The sequence below is a fragment of the Myotis brandtii genome, unplaced genomic scaffold (genome assembly GCF_000412655.1).
Source record: "Myotis brandtii unplaced genomic scaffold, ASM41265v1 scaffold59, whole genome shotgun sequence".
Taxonomy (NCBI): Eukaryota; Metazoa; Chordata; class Mammalia; order Chiroptera; family Vespertilionidae; genus Myotis; species Myotis brandtii.
The window spans coordinates 4,777,482-4,791,903 of record NW_005370223.1 but is presented as its reverse complement, the minus strand read 5'-3'; the positions used below and the strand labels follow the sequence as shown (position 1 = coordinate 4,791,903).

The 14,422-nt window shown below is 45.8% G+C and overlaps 1 protein-coding gene across 1 annotated transcript in view; it reads left to right on the top strand.

Moving 5' to 3' along the window:
* Positions 1–2,540: 2,540 nt before the first annotated feature.
* The window catches only part of SNX31 (sorting nexin 31), a gene marked incomplete at its 5' end in the record, with an annotated part of 36,915 nt that continues 25,033 nt past the window's right edge, over positions 2,541–14,422 (top strand). Inside the window, 5 exons of the mRNA XM_005879327.2 lie at positions 2,541–2,690; positions 4,443–4,557; positions 6,288–6,352; positions 11,196–11,306; positions 13,687–13,777. Of these exons, the coding sequence (XP_005879389.2) occupies positions 2,541–2,690; positions 4,443–4,557; positions 6,288–6,352; positions 11,196–11,306; positions 13,687–13,777 (532 nt within the window). The remainder of the gene's footprint in view (positions 2,691–4,442; positions 4,558–6,287; positions 6,353–11,195; positions 11,307–13,686; positions 13,778–14,422) is intronic.

The window sequence follows — 14,422 nt, the reverse complement described above, 5'->3', positions numbered from 1 at the left end:
ATCTCTTGTAGCCACTTCTCACCTAGATTCTATTCTTCCTATTCTATAGAAGATGTGAAGTAGCTCAGGGGTTTTAATCTGATTCAATACAAAGCACTATAAAGAGGAAACAATATAGAAGCCCCATCCGCACGCAAGCGCCGTGCCTCTTGTGTGTGTGTGTGTGTGTGTGTGTGTGTGTGTGGTGAGTATTGGTTTCCTGGGAAGTTCTGCATCCCCATAGAATAGAAACTTTGTCTTAAGAATTAACTGACTTATTCATGTACTTAAGGACTGTTTACTGAGTTCTGTGGGCTGAAGGGTCCGGGGTTCGATTCCGGCCAAGGGCTTATGCCCAGGTTGTGGGCTCAATCCCCAGTAGGAGGCATGCAGGGGGCAGCCAATCAATGATTCTCTCTCATCATTGATGTTTCTATCTCTCTTCCCTCTCCCTTCCTCTCTGAAATCAGTAAAAATATATATTTTAAAGTACATATTATCTGAACATTGTCTTTTAAAAAATGTCCAAAAATACGTCATAATATAAGAACAGAAGAGGTATGGTTTCCTTTTGTCCTCTTGAAATAATTTTTTGAGAGAGTGGGCTAAACCCGTGGTCGGCAAACTACGGCTCTCGAGCCATATTCAGCTTTTTGGCCCCTTGAGTGTGGCTCTTCCTAAGCCTTAGGAGTACCCTAATTAAGTTAATAACAATGTACCTACCTATATAGTTTAAGTTTAAAAAAAATTTGGCTCTCTAAAGAAATTTCAATCGTTGTACTGTTGATATTTGGCTCTGTTGACTGAGTTTGCCGACCACTGGGCTAAACTATCATATCAGGTAATTCTTCCTCAGGATGCTGCTGGGTTTTATACCTAAACTGTGTGCTGTCTGATGCCAGTAGGAAAGGCTCTATTTCGATAGAGTTGAAGAACTTGTGAGTTGACTGTGACTTTTGGCAGACTTACCTACAAGCTGTATGTTTATCTCCCACTTCCAGCAGTACTAGAGAAGGGAGGGGAAGGATTCTTTGAGAAGTCAACTCAGGCTGTAAAACCTGCTGGGAGAGTTTTTGCTCGGTGATGGGTATTGGAACCTGAATTCTTGTTGACTTTCTCCCCAGATCTTGGCCTGAGGGTGGAGGCTCTGCAAGCTGCTCTCTTGGAGATGCTTAACCCAGGCAGCCCTGCTGTGATCCCAACCAATTTGGGAGCAGCTGCGACATTTATGAACATGTGCCAAGGAAGACAACGGCCTTTTAAAGATCACTTAGTCAGTTAATAAAAAATAATAATTGCATGCAAAGAAGACAGGGTTCTGCTTCTATTTAATGGAATTAGCAGAGATGGGGTGGTGGTGGTGGGGGGGGTGGTGTATAAATCCCAGGAAGTTTGAGTTGCCTTGTGGGGCAGGTGCCTTTGGGCAGTCTCTGGCATGGCAGGAAAATGTCCTGGAATGGAAAAGAAACAGAATTTTATGCTGCCAGATTTAGAAGAAAGTTTGCAAACTTAGATGGCTACAGGAGTGGGACTGGTAATTTAAACGAGAGGCACAGATCAGTTGAGAGGCCAGGGGGAGCGGGAACTGCCTAGTCTCTGAAGGGGATGGTTGCTTGAGAGAATGGGAGCCCAGTGATTCCAGACCTTCTGATTTTTCAAGAGAAGCCAGAATTCAGTTTGTTCAACATAAACTTTAATTTTGTAGACCAGTTGTGGGTTTACAGAAGAATTGCAAGGATAGTACAGAACTTCTAGATACCCGGTACCCGGTTTTTCCTCTTGTTTTCCGTTAGTATGGTGCGTTTTTACAGTTAATGAACCAGCGTTGCTATAATATTATTAACTGGAGTCTATAATTTATTCAGACTTCAGGGTTTACCTGGTGTCCTGTTTCTGTTCCACGACCCCATCCAGGACAGCACGTTACGTTTAGTTGTCACGTCTCCTCAGGCTTCTCTTACCTGTGACAGTTTCTTAGGTTTCATGGTTATGAATGACCCGGACTGTTCTGAGGCGTGCTGGGCAGGTATTTTGTAGACGGTCCCTCCGTTGGAATCTTATGTTTTCACACGCCTGGACTTCGATGATGTGTTTTTGGGAGGGAGACCACACAGGTCTAGGGCCCTTGTCATCACACCCTAGAAAGGGCAGCCACTATCATCAACGTGACCCATCCCTGTTGGCGTGAACTTTGATCTCCTGGCTGAGGTAGGGATTGGCAGGTTTGGCCACTATGAAGTGACTCTTTTATCTCCCCTCCCACAGTGTATTTTTGGAAGGAGGTCGCTGTGTGTGGCCCACACTTAGCGTTGGGAGTTATACTCCTTCTCCTTGTGGATGAGTGTCTACATAAATCATATGAGATTCTTCTGCACGGATTTGTCTATTCTCTCCTATTTATTCATTCATTTATTTATTCACTCATTTATATTTGTATGGACTCCTGGATAGTGACTTTATACTTTGGGCTGTACTTCAATACGACTTTATTTGGGTGCTCAAATTGTCCCAGCTCTGGCCCGTGGGAACTCTTTCACTTTGCTCCTGTGTCTCTGTGATGTATCCCTATTGCTGATGGTTTCTTTTCCCCCCTGAGCACTTCCCTACTTGCTGGTGCTACGAGATGCTTCAGACTCATCTTGCATATTTCCTGCCTCAGTCCCAGATCAGCCATTCCTCCACGGAGCGCCGGTAGCTTTTACCGGAGAACGGTATTGGAAACCCCGATCCGGGCACTGCGTGTGTTTTTTGCCACTGCGATGTTGTTGTTTCTAGCCCCTCAGCTGACAAAGTAAGGAATGCATGTGTGTATAGCACAACTGTAGAGAGTTCAACATGCAACTGTCTGTCTCTATATGAAACCAAACATGAGCTCAGGTCAATATCTCCAACTACAACCCACATGGACCATTACAGCCTACTCGCCTGATTTTCTGAAAACTCCCGCTCCAGCCATGAGAAACCTGATTCGCACCACCTGCCACCTGTTGACTAAATTGTTTGATTCCATCCACACATAGGGCGGTATTAGGATGAACTTCTACCCCCTGGGAAACAACTTGATCAACTAGAGTACAGTCCTTCTGTGCCCTTTCTTTTGCCTTAGGTTTACAGACTCCACTCATTTGCAAAGTTGCTTAGGTTGGTGCCTTTTTCCTTTGTTGCAATGTTTCATACATTTGTAATATAGTTAAATTATCTTGTTATATTCTGCATTTCATCTGGGTTTTTCCTTATCTCCTAAATGATTTTTAAAATATATATACTTATTTTTTTAAATTGATTTCAGAGAGGAAGAGAGAGAGGGAGAGAGAGAGAGATAGAAACATCAATGATGAGAGAGAATCATTGATTGGCTGCTTCCTGCACGCCCCCTACTGGGGATCGAGCCCACAACCTGAGCTTGTGCCCTTGACCAGAATTGAACCCAGGACCCTTTAGTCCGCAGGCCAGTGCTCTATCCACTGAGCCAAACTGTCTAGGGCTTAAAATTTTCTGGTAGCCTGATTTAAAAAGCATAAAAGGAAACATGATCTTAATTTTAATAATATATTTTATTTAATCCAGGATATTAAAAATATTATCATTTTAACATGTAATCAATATAAAAATTATTAGCGTGATCTTTTACATTCTCTTTCCTAAGAGACTAAATCTTTATAATCTGGGTTGTGTTTTTACACTTTGGCACATTTCACCTCTGACTAGTCACATTTCCAGTGCTCCTTAGCCACAGGTGACTAGTGGCTACCAGCTACCATATTAGCACAGCTGCAAACATTTGCTCTTACACTCAGATTTGGTGGAAGTGGGATAGGGTGATTAAGTTCCTAACCATTGTCATTGATATCACAGATACTACTGGGGTATGCATTGAAGAAATACTGTATGATGTGAGTGGTGGGCAATCTTGTAAAAACAAATGAAAAATTAAAACGTACCTCAAATCTACCAAACTCAGACTGGAGTTGTCACTCTGTGACATGTGTAATAGTATTTTTAGAAACCTACACTGAAATAAATTCCTCCTTAAGCTAATCCAAGTATCCCTGTTCCTCTCCTTTGGCCATCAGGAAGGGCTAATTAAAAATATTTTAAATTGAATTTACTGGGGTGACATGGTTAATAAAATTATACAGCTTTCAGGGGTACAATTCTACAACACATCATCTGTATGTTGTATTGTGTGTTCCCCACCCCAAGTCAAGTCTCTTCCCATCACCATTTATTCCTTTACCCTCACCTACTTCCCCCTCTCCCTTTACCCTCTCTCCCTTTTCTTATTGTAATCACTGTACTATTATCTATGAGGTGTGTTTGTTTGCTTGCTTTTGCTTAATTAGGGAGAGTTAATTTTAAGTAAAGTGCTGGGATGAGATGTGCTCTAAGAGGAGCCTTTGGTATCTCACCAACCTTGAATTGGAGGCTCTTTGCCATAAATGTGTGTTTTCTGGATCTTTCAGCTGAGACGGGTCTTTGGAAATTGCCTGCCTCCCTTCCCACCAAAGTACTATCTCGCGATGACCACATCTATGGCTAATGAGAGGAGGGACCAGTTGGAGCATTATTTGCAAAATGGTAGGTATTTGGATTTTTTAAAATAGATTTAATGAAATATAGGTTGCACAGTATGAAATCCACTCATTTAAAGTGTACAATTCCGTGGTTATATTTACAGGATTGTGCAGCTGTCACCATGGTCTAATTTGAGAACATTTTTATTACTCCAAAAAGGAACTCATGCCTATTATAAATCACCCCTAGTCCTCTCCCCTACTAGCCCCTGTCACCCACTACACTCCTTTTGTCTTTATAGCTTTGCTTCTTCTGGACATTTCAGATAAATGGAATCACGTAATATGTGACCTTTGTATTTGATTTTAAAAATACTTTTCTTTTCTCTAGCTTCCTTTATAGTAAGAATATGGTACATAATACACATAACATAGAAAATACATGTTAATCGACTGTTTATCTTACCAGTAAGGCTTCTGGTCAACAGTAGGGTATTAGTAAAGTTTTGGGGGGGAGTCAAAAGTTATACTGTGATATTCGACTGCATGGGGGTCGGCACCCCTAACCCCTGCATTGTTCAAGGGTCAACTGCATACAATGAAAGGTACGTTCCCTCCCACCCCAGGTCCCCAAACTTCTAGAAGTAGACACTATTACAAGTGTATTTCTCAGAAACCATCTGCGTGTATACTATCGTGTGGGTACACCTCTGTTTGTCCATCACTAACTGAAACTTACTCTACATTTGTCTATATCTGATTTTTAAAAGCTTTTTATTCTGAAAGATTCTCTGACTTACAGAAAAGTTGCAAAAAGTAATGCAAAAATGTCTGTGAACGCTTCACCCAGACTTCCAAATGTTAACATTTTCATATGCCTTATCATTCTCTCTCGCTTTCCCGGCACGTGTGTCTACCTATTCATATATATTGTCTATAATTTATTGAGATACTTGTGTTGTACACACAAGCCACTTTGCCTTTGCATAGTTCTGTGTGTACTTCCTAAGGTCAAGGACATGCCCTTCTATAACCACAGTATAGTTAGTTATCAAAATCAGGAAATTAACAGTGATACAATGTTACCTAGAGACCTTATTCAAACCTCACCAACTATCCCACTATGTCCTTCATAGCAAAAGAAAAAAGGTTTTTCTTCTGTATGCTGTTTTTTTCCCTCTTAAAAATATATATTTTACAGATCATTCTAGGTCAGCCGTTTATTTCCTTATTTCTCATGGCTGCACATTTTTTTTAAAGCATAGCCAATGAAAATTCTAGCAGTCATCTATTTCCCATCTGTATTTTGTAATGGAGAATATACTTCTTTCAGACCTGCTAAATAAGCCTTTCAAGCTCACAATGTAATAATTTTTGAATTTTCATTCTCTTTTGGTTTGCTTCCTCACATCTTAGAGACAGACTCCTTTCACTGCTGGCCTTTTCACAGATGCTCACAGTGCTTACGGGGTCAGTGTCCAGGCCTGGCCTTTATCCGTAGCATCAGTGTGACTCGTGCATCCTCTTTGGCAGGTGGCTAGTGAGCAACTCGGGTTTGTATGAGTGAAGTGAGATTCCTGGACACGGTCACCTGGGATTGCTGTGATGGGTTCGTGTTGTCATCAGGGCTGCCTGGAGGCAGCAAGCTTTGCAGATTTTCATGTATTTGAGAGGTCAAAGCTCTACTGCCTTCAAGGAGGCAGCAAGGCCTGGAGGGTTCCCGAAGGTCGGAGCAGTTTAATAGGGAAGTTAGCCCAGCCCCATGCTAACTGGCTCCATGTCCATGTTTTTCAGTAACCGTGGACCCAAACATGTTGAGAAGTGATGTCTTCGTTGAATTTTTAAAGCGGGTGCAGCTGGTAAGCTTGCTCTTCTTTGCTAAGGTCCTTGTTTCACTGCAGAACAGGTCTCTATGTGAACCACGTGCGTGTTTCCGGCCCCACAGAGCCTGGACTCAGGTAACACACATTCACGTGGAGCACTTGGGAGGATGGTTCCTATTTTGCTCTTTTGGAGGTTTAGATTCCGGATGGAAAATTAAGAGTGTCACTTGACTTTTTGCTCATTTAATAAAGCAGTTACCTTTTTAAGTATTTGTACATCTCAAAACTGGTCCGAGAATCTAATATCATGAAGGGCCCCATGACAATGCAGCAATGCCACTTCTTTGTTTTTAATTTTTCAAATTTTTGTTGATTTCAGAGAGGAAGGGAGAGGGAGAGAGAGAAAAAAACATCAATGATGAGAGAGAATCATTGATTGGCTGCCTCCCACACGCCCCCTCCTGTGGATCGAGCCTGCAACCGAACATGTGCCCTGACTGGAATCAAACTGTGACCTCCTGGTTCATAGGTCAGTGCTCAACCACTGAGCCTTGCCAGCCAGGCGGGATGCCACTTCTGTAGCTGAAATGCCCAAATGTGTTATGGTGGAGCCAGCAGGGCAGCAGTAATGGCCATGCCACCATTACTTGTACATTCTCTGCTCCTAATTGTATTATAAGTGGGTCACAGAGAAAATCCATCTGAACAGAGTGACATACTAGTACAGCAGCTCACTTTCCTTCGTTGGGCTCAGCCACTGCCCACGTGACCACATTCTATGTCAGTGCACAGAGAGAGGCTGAAACTTTCCCAAGTACGCTGTTGAGCACACCACCCCTTCTGGTTGTACAGATGGGGACATCTTTCTGCCTGAAGGTCTGTTCTTGACTGAATGGAAAAATTTCGAAAGGCTTCGTTGTACAATGTGATAGCATTGACCTGGGTCCCTAGCTCGGGGAAGAAGAATACCTTGATCTGATTTGTAAAACGTGGGAGCAAATTTTACTTATTCAGTCATTTAACTCATTTAACTGTGTTGATATACGTACTGGTCCACTCAATGTAAGAAATGACCGCAGAGCTTCTATTGTGTAGTCATTTGAATTTGCACATATACTTGATGGTTTAAGAAATACACACACAGCCCTGGCCAGGTGACTCAGTTGTTTGAATCATCGTTCCAGACACCAAAAAATTGTGGGTTTGATCCTCAGTTCAGGCATGTGTGGGAAACAACCGATTGATGTTTCTCTTTCCCATACTTCTCAATCTCTCTCAAGTCAATAAAAGTATCCTTGGGTGTGTGTGGGAAACAACCGATTGATGTTTCTCTTTCCCATCTCTCTCAATCTCTCTCTCTCTCTCAAGTCAATGAAAGTATCCTTGGGCGAGGATAAGAAAATGCACACACACACACACACACACACACACACACACACACACACACACTTTCTTTGAAAAGTCAGTTGCTGAGGTGATGATAGTGGTAACATTCAAACAGCACACAAGGGTCCAGGATAAAAGGAACCACCCCAGACCTCAGAGCCAACTGTGGTTCACAGTTCAATGTGTGTTCTTCACATTTCTGCACACATACAAACATTCACATGTATGTATGTCGTTTTTGTGTTACAAATAGTCACACACACCTACTCACTGTTTGAATCTTATATTTTAGAACTTACATCTTGCAAATCTTTCTATGTCAGTACACAGATGGATGTTTGGTCTTGACTCTATCATCTTTTTGTGTGTGTATTATGGTTTTTAAAAATTATTCCATATCGATAATTTGAAGCTTTGTTTTGAGTGCCTCTTTTTTCCAGGTAATTTGAAAGATTTCTACCTGCTCTGGCTCTCAGTATTTTACCTTTATAACGTCATGCCGAAGCCTTGTGCTCCAGCTGCGTTCAGCAGCGTCTCTTCTTGCTTCTTCTGATAAGATTTTCACGATGGTTTTATTTTCCCCTTTCCTTTCTTCTGTGAACTTTGCCAGCTTGCTTTTATATCCTTTCACTATCTTGCCTCTTCTCTGAGGCTTTTATCTGTTTTTTGAGATCTGAGTTCAGAGAAGCCATGTTCTTATTAATACATCCATCGTTTTCATCTCTTTGGTGGCATCATTTTTTGGATGCATGTGTTTTACCCTTAGTTGGTCATGTTTCTTTCCTCCTTTATTTCAGGGTTTTGCCAGGTCCCTGGCCAGGTCTTCCTGGGCAGTCCCTCAACTTTGAAGGTTCTGTGCTTGGCGAGCCAGCTGTTCCCTGACACATAGTGCTGGGGAGGAGCCGAAGTTCAGTCATCTGACTCTGTCTCATTTCTGCCCTCAGGGCCTAACAGTGTGTAGCAGTGAAACCATTAACTACAGTTCCTCATATCATCATCTAGCATTTTATTTATTTTTAAAATGTTTTCATTGCTTTTTAAAAAATATATATTTTTATTGATTTCAGAGAGGAAGGGAGAGGAGAGAGAGATAGAAACATCAATGATGAGAGAGAATCATTGATCTGCTACCTCCTGCATGCCCCCTACTGGGATAGAGCGTGCAACCCGGGCATGTGCCCTTGACCGGAATTGAACCTGGGACCTTTCAGTCCGCAGGCTGATGCTCTATCCACTGAGCCAAACCGACTAGGGCATATTGCTTTTTTTTGTAAGAGCGAGAGGAAGGGAGAGGGGGAGAGAAACATTGATGAGAGAGAAACATAATTGATCGGCCGCCTCCTGCGACCCCTCTTCTGGGAATCAAGCCCACAAGTTTATTTTAGAGCGAAGGAAAGGGACACAGGGAAGCAACCTATCCAGCTTTACACAGGTCGCATGCAGCGCGTGCGGGAGGTAGGCTGGCAACCCTTCCCTTTCCCTATCCGGAACCACCAGGGCACCTTTTAAATAAAACCCTCAGTCGCCTGATTTCAGGACCACCCATAATCTGACTCACTCTACCAATCCAAACGCTTCCTCGCTTTTCTTTTGCAGAAGAGTTGAATAAAGATGTGCATTTATATCATTTTAACGGTTCCTATAGTTTAGATGTCTTAATGGTCTGCCATCTGGCTTGCCTTAGGAGTTACCTTGAGGTAACCTAAGTGAACACTAGCTTTTCTTTAGAATCTTATCAAAAAGCAGTGACATTTCCCCCATTCATTTTGTGAGTGGTTTTCCCCTGAGATAAGAGATGTTTGTGGATATAGGCCAAGGACTTTAAGAACCCAAGTGTACCTAGAAAGCGACTATCTGCCCTGGGGGAACTCCTACCCCTTTGGTTTCTCTCTCTCTCTCTCTCTCTCTCTCTCTCTCTTCCCCCCCCCACCTTTCCCTCTCTCCCTCCCATTCCCTCTCCTCACTCCCTTCCACTCTCTCTAAAAATCAATGGAAAAAATATCCTCGGTGAGGATAACAAAACAAACAAAAAGATATGTTGTTTTTTTGCGGGGGGAACCAATCCTTTGAATTTGGAAAACAGTAGATTCTCTCTTCTAAAGTACTTAGGCTCAGACTTACAGACACTTAGTAACTGTAAGTATTGGGGTGAAGGGGGAGAGTTAAAATTTAAAGTCAAAGCTTGCCTTTTGATAACAAAATTAGAAAAAATAAGCCTGTCACCAGTGGGATTGGACTTTGGAGGTAACTGGGCAATGTGGTGGGGTTTTGGATCCCTCCTCCATTCCCTACAAAGCCGGATGTCTCATCTGTTGTGTCTGTGAATGGGGTGGGCATGGGGGCGGGTGCAGGAAAGGGGAGTTTGCCTGTTAAGGGGGAAGGTTTCACCTGGTCAGCCTACCTGAGCCCCAACTCTGTGATCTCCAAACCATCTTCAGATGGTCCTGTGGACTCCTCTCCTGATGCCAAGAAGGAAGGTGACCTGGGCTGGATGCACACACGTTAGTCACTGAGATGAGGTCCCCCCCACCCACTCCGCCCCTGGGCCACTCTTACTGTGTTACTAATACTCTGGCTCAGAGAGTAGGCTCAGGACACAGAAAGAGGTTTGAGGGGCTCCCCGTTCTCCCAAGGATGCGCCATGACGAGTGCCATTCTAAGGGCCTAGGAGAGCGCGGACCCGCTGCGTACAGTGGGTGTTGGGGATCAGGGCTTCAGCCTGTCATAGAACCGGGATGCGAGTCTGTGACCTGGTCAGCCTCCCCAGAGATGAGGCCGCTCTGACTCTGTGACTGACCGGACCCCATCTGGGAGGTGCTAGAAACAGCGCCCTACCAGGTACAGCCACCCTGTGGGGCCGTCGGGGCAGCCTCTGGCCATGCCTCCTCCCGGGGTGCCTCCCTCTTTACAAACTGAGCCCCAATCAATCTTAGCTTCGAACTTCCCTGAACCCCGGTGGCCTCGGTGTCCCTCGTGTGTCCTGACACTTTGGAGCCTCCGTCCAGGAGCCGCTCGGGCCCGGGGTGCACCTGCCCGGCATCCCGCATCCCCGCTGCCCTCAGTGGGCGCCCGCGCACAGATAGCAACGTCCTTCCACATGCAGGCCTCAGTTTACATGCTCAGGTTTTTGCTGTAGCAGAATCCTACATTATTGCATTCTGTGGACTTTTAGGGATGCTTGGAAATATTAAAAACGAGAGTTAAAATCTGAGACCACCAAAGGTCATGTGGATGATTTTCCCCCCTAAAATGGATGCCTTGTTGTTTATTTGGAAATTACTCAAGTTCCATGTCATTGCATTGCCTTGGCACCTCTCCAGACCCCTCCCAGCTCTCACTCTGCCCCGGCAAACTCCAGGCCCCAAGTTTCTGCCCTGGGATCTCGTGTGCTTCTGGGTACTGTGACCCTCCGGGCCGGGGAGAGGACGCTGCTGACTGTCCCCTGTGAGGGCCCCACTGGGACCCGCTTACCGTGCCTTCCCTGTGCTCACAGGACACGTTCAGCATCACCGCCAAGAAAGCCGCCCTGGACGTACTGCTGCCCGATGGAAGGAGCATGGAAGTTGAAATCCTCACATCAGACACGGCCGAAAGGGTCCTGGAGGTAAACGTCACCTACACTGCAGCCCCAGACAGAAGGCAGGGAGCCTTGTTTGAAGGCAGGGACTAGGACACGGTCACCTTCTGGAAGTTTCCCGCCTACCCTTCCACGCTAAGTGATCTACCTGTGGAGATGCTGGGATTTTCGGGGAGACTGGCCGAGAACCCCAGCTCCAGCCTGCCCCCCAGGCCTCTGCTTTCCCTCTCCCCAGGGGCACCGACTTTCCAGCGTCTCCTAGGGCCTTCCCACGCCAGCGGTCAGTCCCCTGGCACTCGGCTGGGGATGTGCCCCAGAAATACACCAAGCGCTTTGTTACGGGGGGCTCCGTGGTTGGGGACAGAAGGACAGTGGGGCCCAGATGAGGCTGAAACAGGCCGCACCCAGGTGGGCTGCTGCTGCAGGTTCCGAGAGACAGTGACGAGGCTGAAACAGGCCGCACCCAGGTGGGCTGCTGCTGCTGCTACAGGTTCCGAGAGACAGTGACACGGGTTTCTCAAAGGCAAAACCAGTCGTCCCTCCTCCCTCACAGCGAGAACCCTGAAGCCAGCAGCCCAGCAGGTCAGATTCTGAGCCAGAGCTGAGTGTTAGTTCATTGAGGACTCTAGGATGTGGCCCAGAAAGCACTGGTCCCTCCTCCAGACATGGCCGTGCTCAGCTCTGCCCTGGGCCTGCCCTCCCTCCGAGCTGGGCTGGGGAGGGGACACCATCTCCTCACACCCACATGGTCCCAGGCCCCTTCTCTTTGGAGGGTTTTTGTTCTAATCCTGCAGGGAAACGTACACACTTCCTAATGCTTGCTCCGCTCAAAAAGATGCTTGTACTTAGGTCTTCGTAAGTTATAAGCTGCCCCGTTCTCCCTCCGCACTCCTCTGCGTTGACATGTAAGCTTGTGTTGTCACCGAATGAATGAGTCAGAGAAGAGAGAAATCGAATTCGAGTGGACATGGGTCATCTTTACTTCAGGACGAGATATAATCCGTTACCAGCACACTCTCCCCTTCCTTCCCCCCCAGTAGAGGAGTCCTGCGGTTTTGCTTTTTGTTTCCTGCAAGGGCGTGGAAAAGACAGTGAGGGAGAAGGGAGAATGGGAGAATGGGGGTCAGTGTTGGGGAGAAGTTGTGAAAAGTGCCCAGGCTCTTTATTTGCAAGGCGACACGGAGAACACCCACTCCTGCCGTCCACCTCATAAGACTGCCCCGCAGGAGGGATTTTTGGTGAGGGAAGTGCTGCTTTGAGCCTGGTGTCTACCACTTCCACCGTGAGAACCTGGAGCCGTGGTTGAAGTGTCGGCTCACGCATGGGGCTGTAAAGGCGTGTTAGAGGTGTTCCTGGGGGGTTAGAGGTGACCTAGGGAATTCGGGTGGGGTGTGTAAAGAAATCACTCAGGAGCCCAGTCCTATAGAGCAGTGGTTCTCAACCTTCCTAAGGCCGCGACCCTTTAATACAGTTCCTCATGTTGTGGTGACCCCCAACCATAAAATTATTTTCGTTGCTACTTCATCACTGTAATTTTGCTACTGTTCTGAACCGTAATGTAAATATCTGATATGCAGGATGTATTTTCATTGTTACAAATTGAACATAATTAAAGCACAGTGATTCATCACAAAAACAATATGTAATTATATATGTGTTTTCCGATGGTCTTAGGCGACCCCTGTGAAAGGTTGAGAACCGCTGCTATAGAGGCCGCGGGCGGGCTGGTGGTTGGGGATGGAAGTTCCTGCTAAGCGAACGTTGCGGCCTTGTGACCCATTGGTAAAAACGCACCCATTGGTGTTGATATGAAAGCCCTTTGATGTGAAGGTCAAAAAGGAATATGAAATGAGGGCAGCTCTTGTCTGGGATACAAGATTTCACTGTGCAAACCCCATGCAACTTAGACTTGAACTTCACTGGAGGCATCAGAGAGAAGCAGGCCTGGGGTACCAAAGACTCATAGCTCATAGGCCTTTATATGGCAGCCAAGAAGCGGGGACTATCCCTTTCCCCGATACCTGGTAATTCAGCCCACAGGAAGGTAAGTGTCCCGGGACAGATGTTCGTGGAGAGTGAGTGCTGCCCTCCAGTGGACAGTAAAGTCCAAAAGATGACCCGGGAGGCACGCCCACACCTGACATGAGACAACCAGCCTCAGCTCTGTCCATTGTGGTGGGAGGTGGGACACATTTATTTTTTCTTCTTCACTCTATTTTTTTTTTAATTTCTAAATTTTCTAAAACAAGTATATACCATTTTAGATTCAGGAAACATTTCTTTTAAGGTCTGCTAGCCCATTAAAGAGCTTCTTATTGTGTTTACAGGCAGTTTCAAATTCTGCACATCACAGGATACGTGGTGGACACTTCTAACTTGTACCCCCTTTTCTTGTCTTTGGTTCAAGGTGGTGTCACACAAAATTGGACTGTGTCGGGAGCTCTTGGGCTACTTCGGCCTCTTTCTCATTCGGTTTTGCAAGGAGGGCAAGCTCTCTGGTAAGGGCAGAGGGAATGCCACGCAGGCAGGTGCTCAGCCCAGAGATGCAGGAGCACAGCTGAGGGGCGGGCACCCCTCAGGGGAAGTCCCAGTGTGTGGTCCTACCGCTGTTCTCCACTCCTGGATGGGAAGTTTGGGGGTGAGAGGTTGTGTCTGTGCTCAGGGTGAGCTGGAGTCACGTAGCCCTGAGAGGTGGCATGGACAGGAGCAGGAAGTCGGGTCTTTCCAGTGACCGTACTTCCTCTTGTGCCAGCCCCAGTCCCAAGCCGATGTCTGTCTCACCTTTACCCACCGCCCTGTGCTGACCTCAGGACACCCCAGAACCCCCTTCTGAATGGGGCGCAGGGCTCCAGGCATCGGGATGTCTCATCACACCATCATTTCTCCTTGTCAAGGAATATTTGCTAACAAGTCCAGCTGACACAACTAAGTTCTTAGATTTTTAAAAAAGATATAACAAGAGAGTAAAAGACGACAGTCCTATTCACATAGCCTTTGCTTTCTCTACAGTGCATTTCTAGATACTGCAAGATTTTTAGTTGTGAAATGCTATAGATCAGTGGTTCTCAACCTTGGCTGCACATTAGAATCACCTGGGAATCTTTTAAAATCCTGATTTCTGGGCCTCATCCTCCGGAAATTCT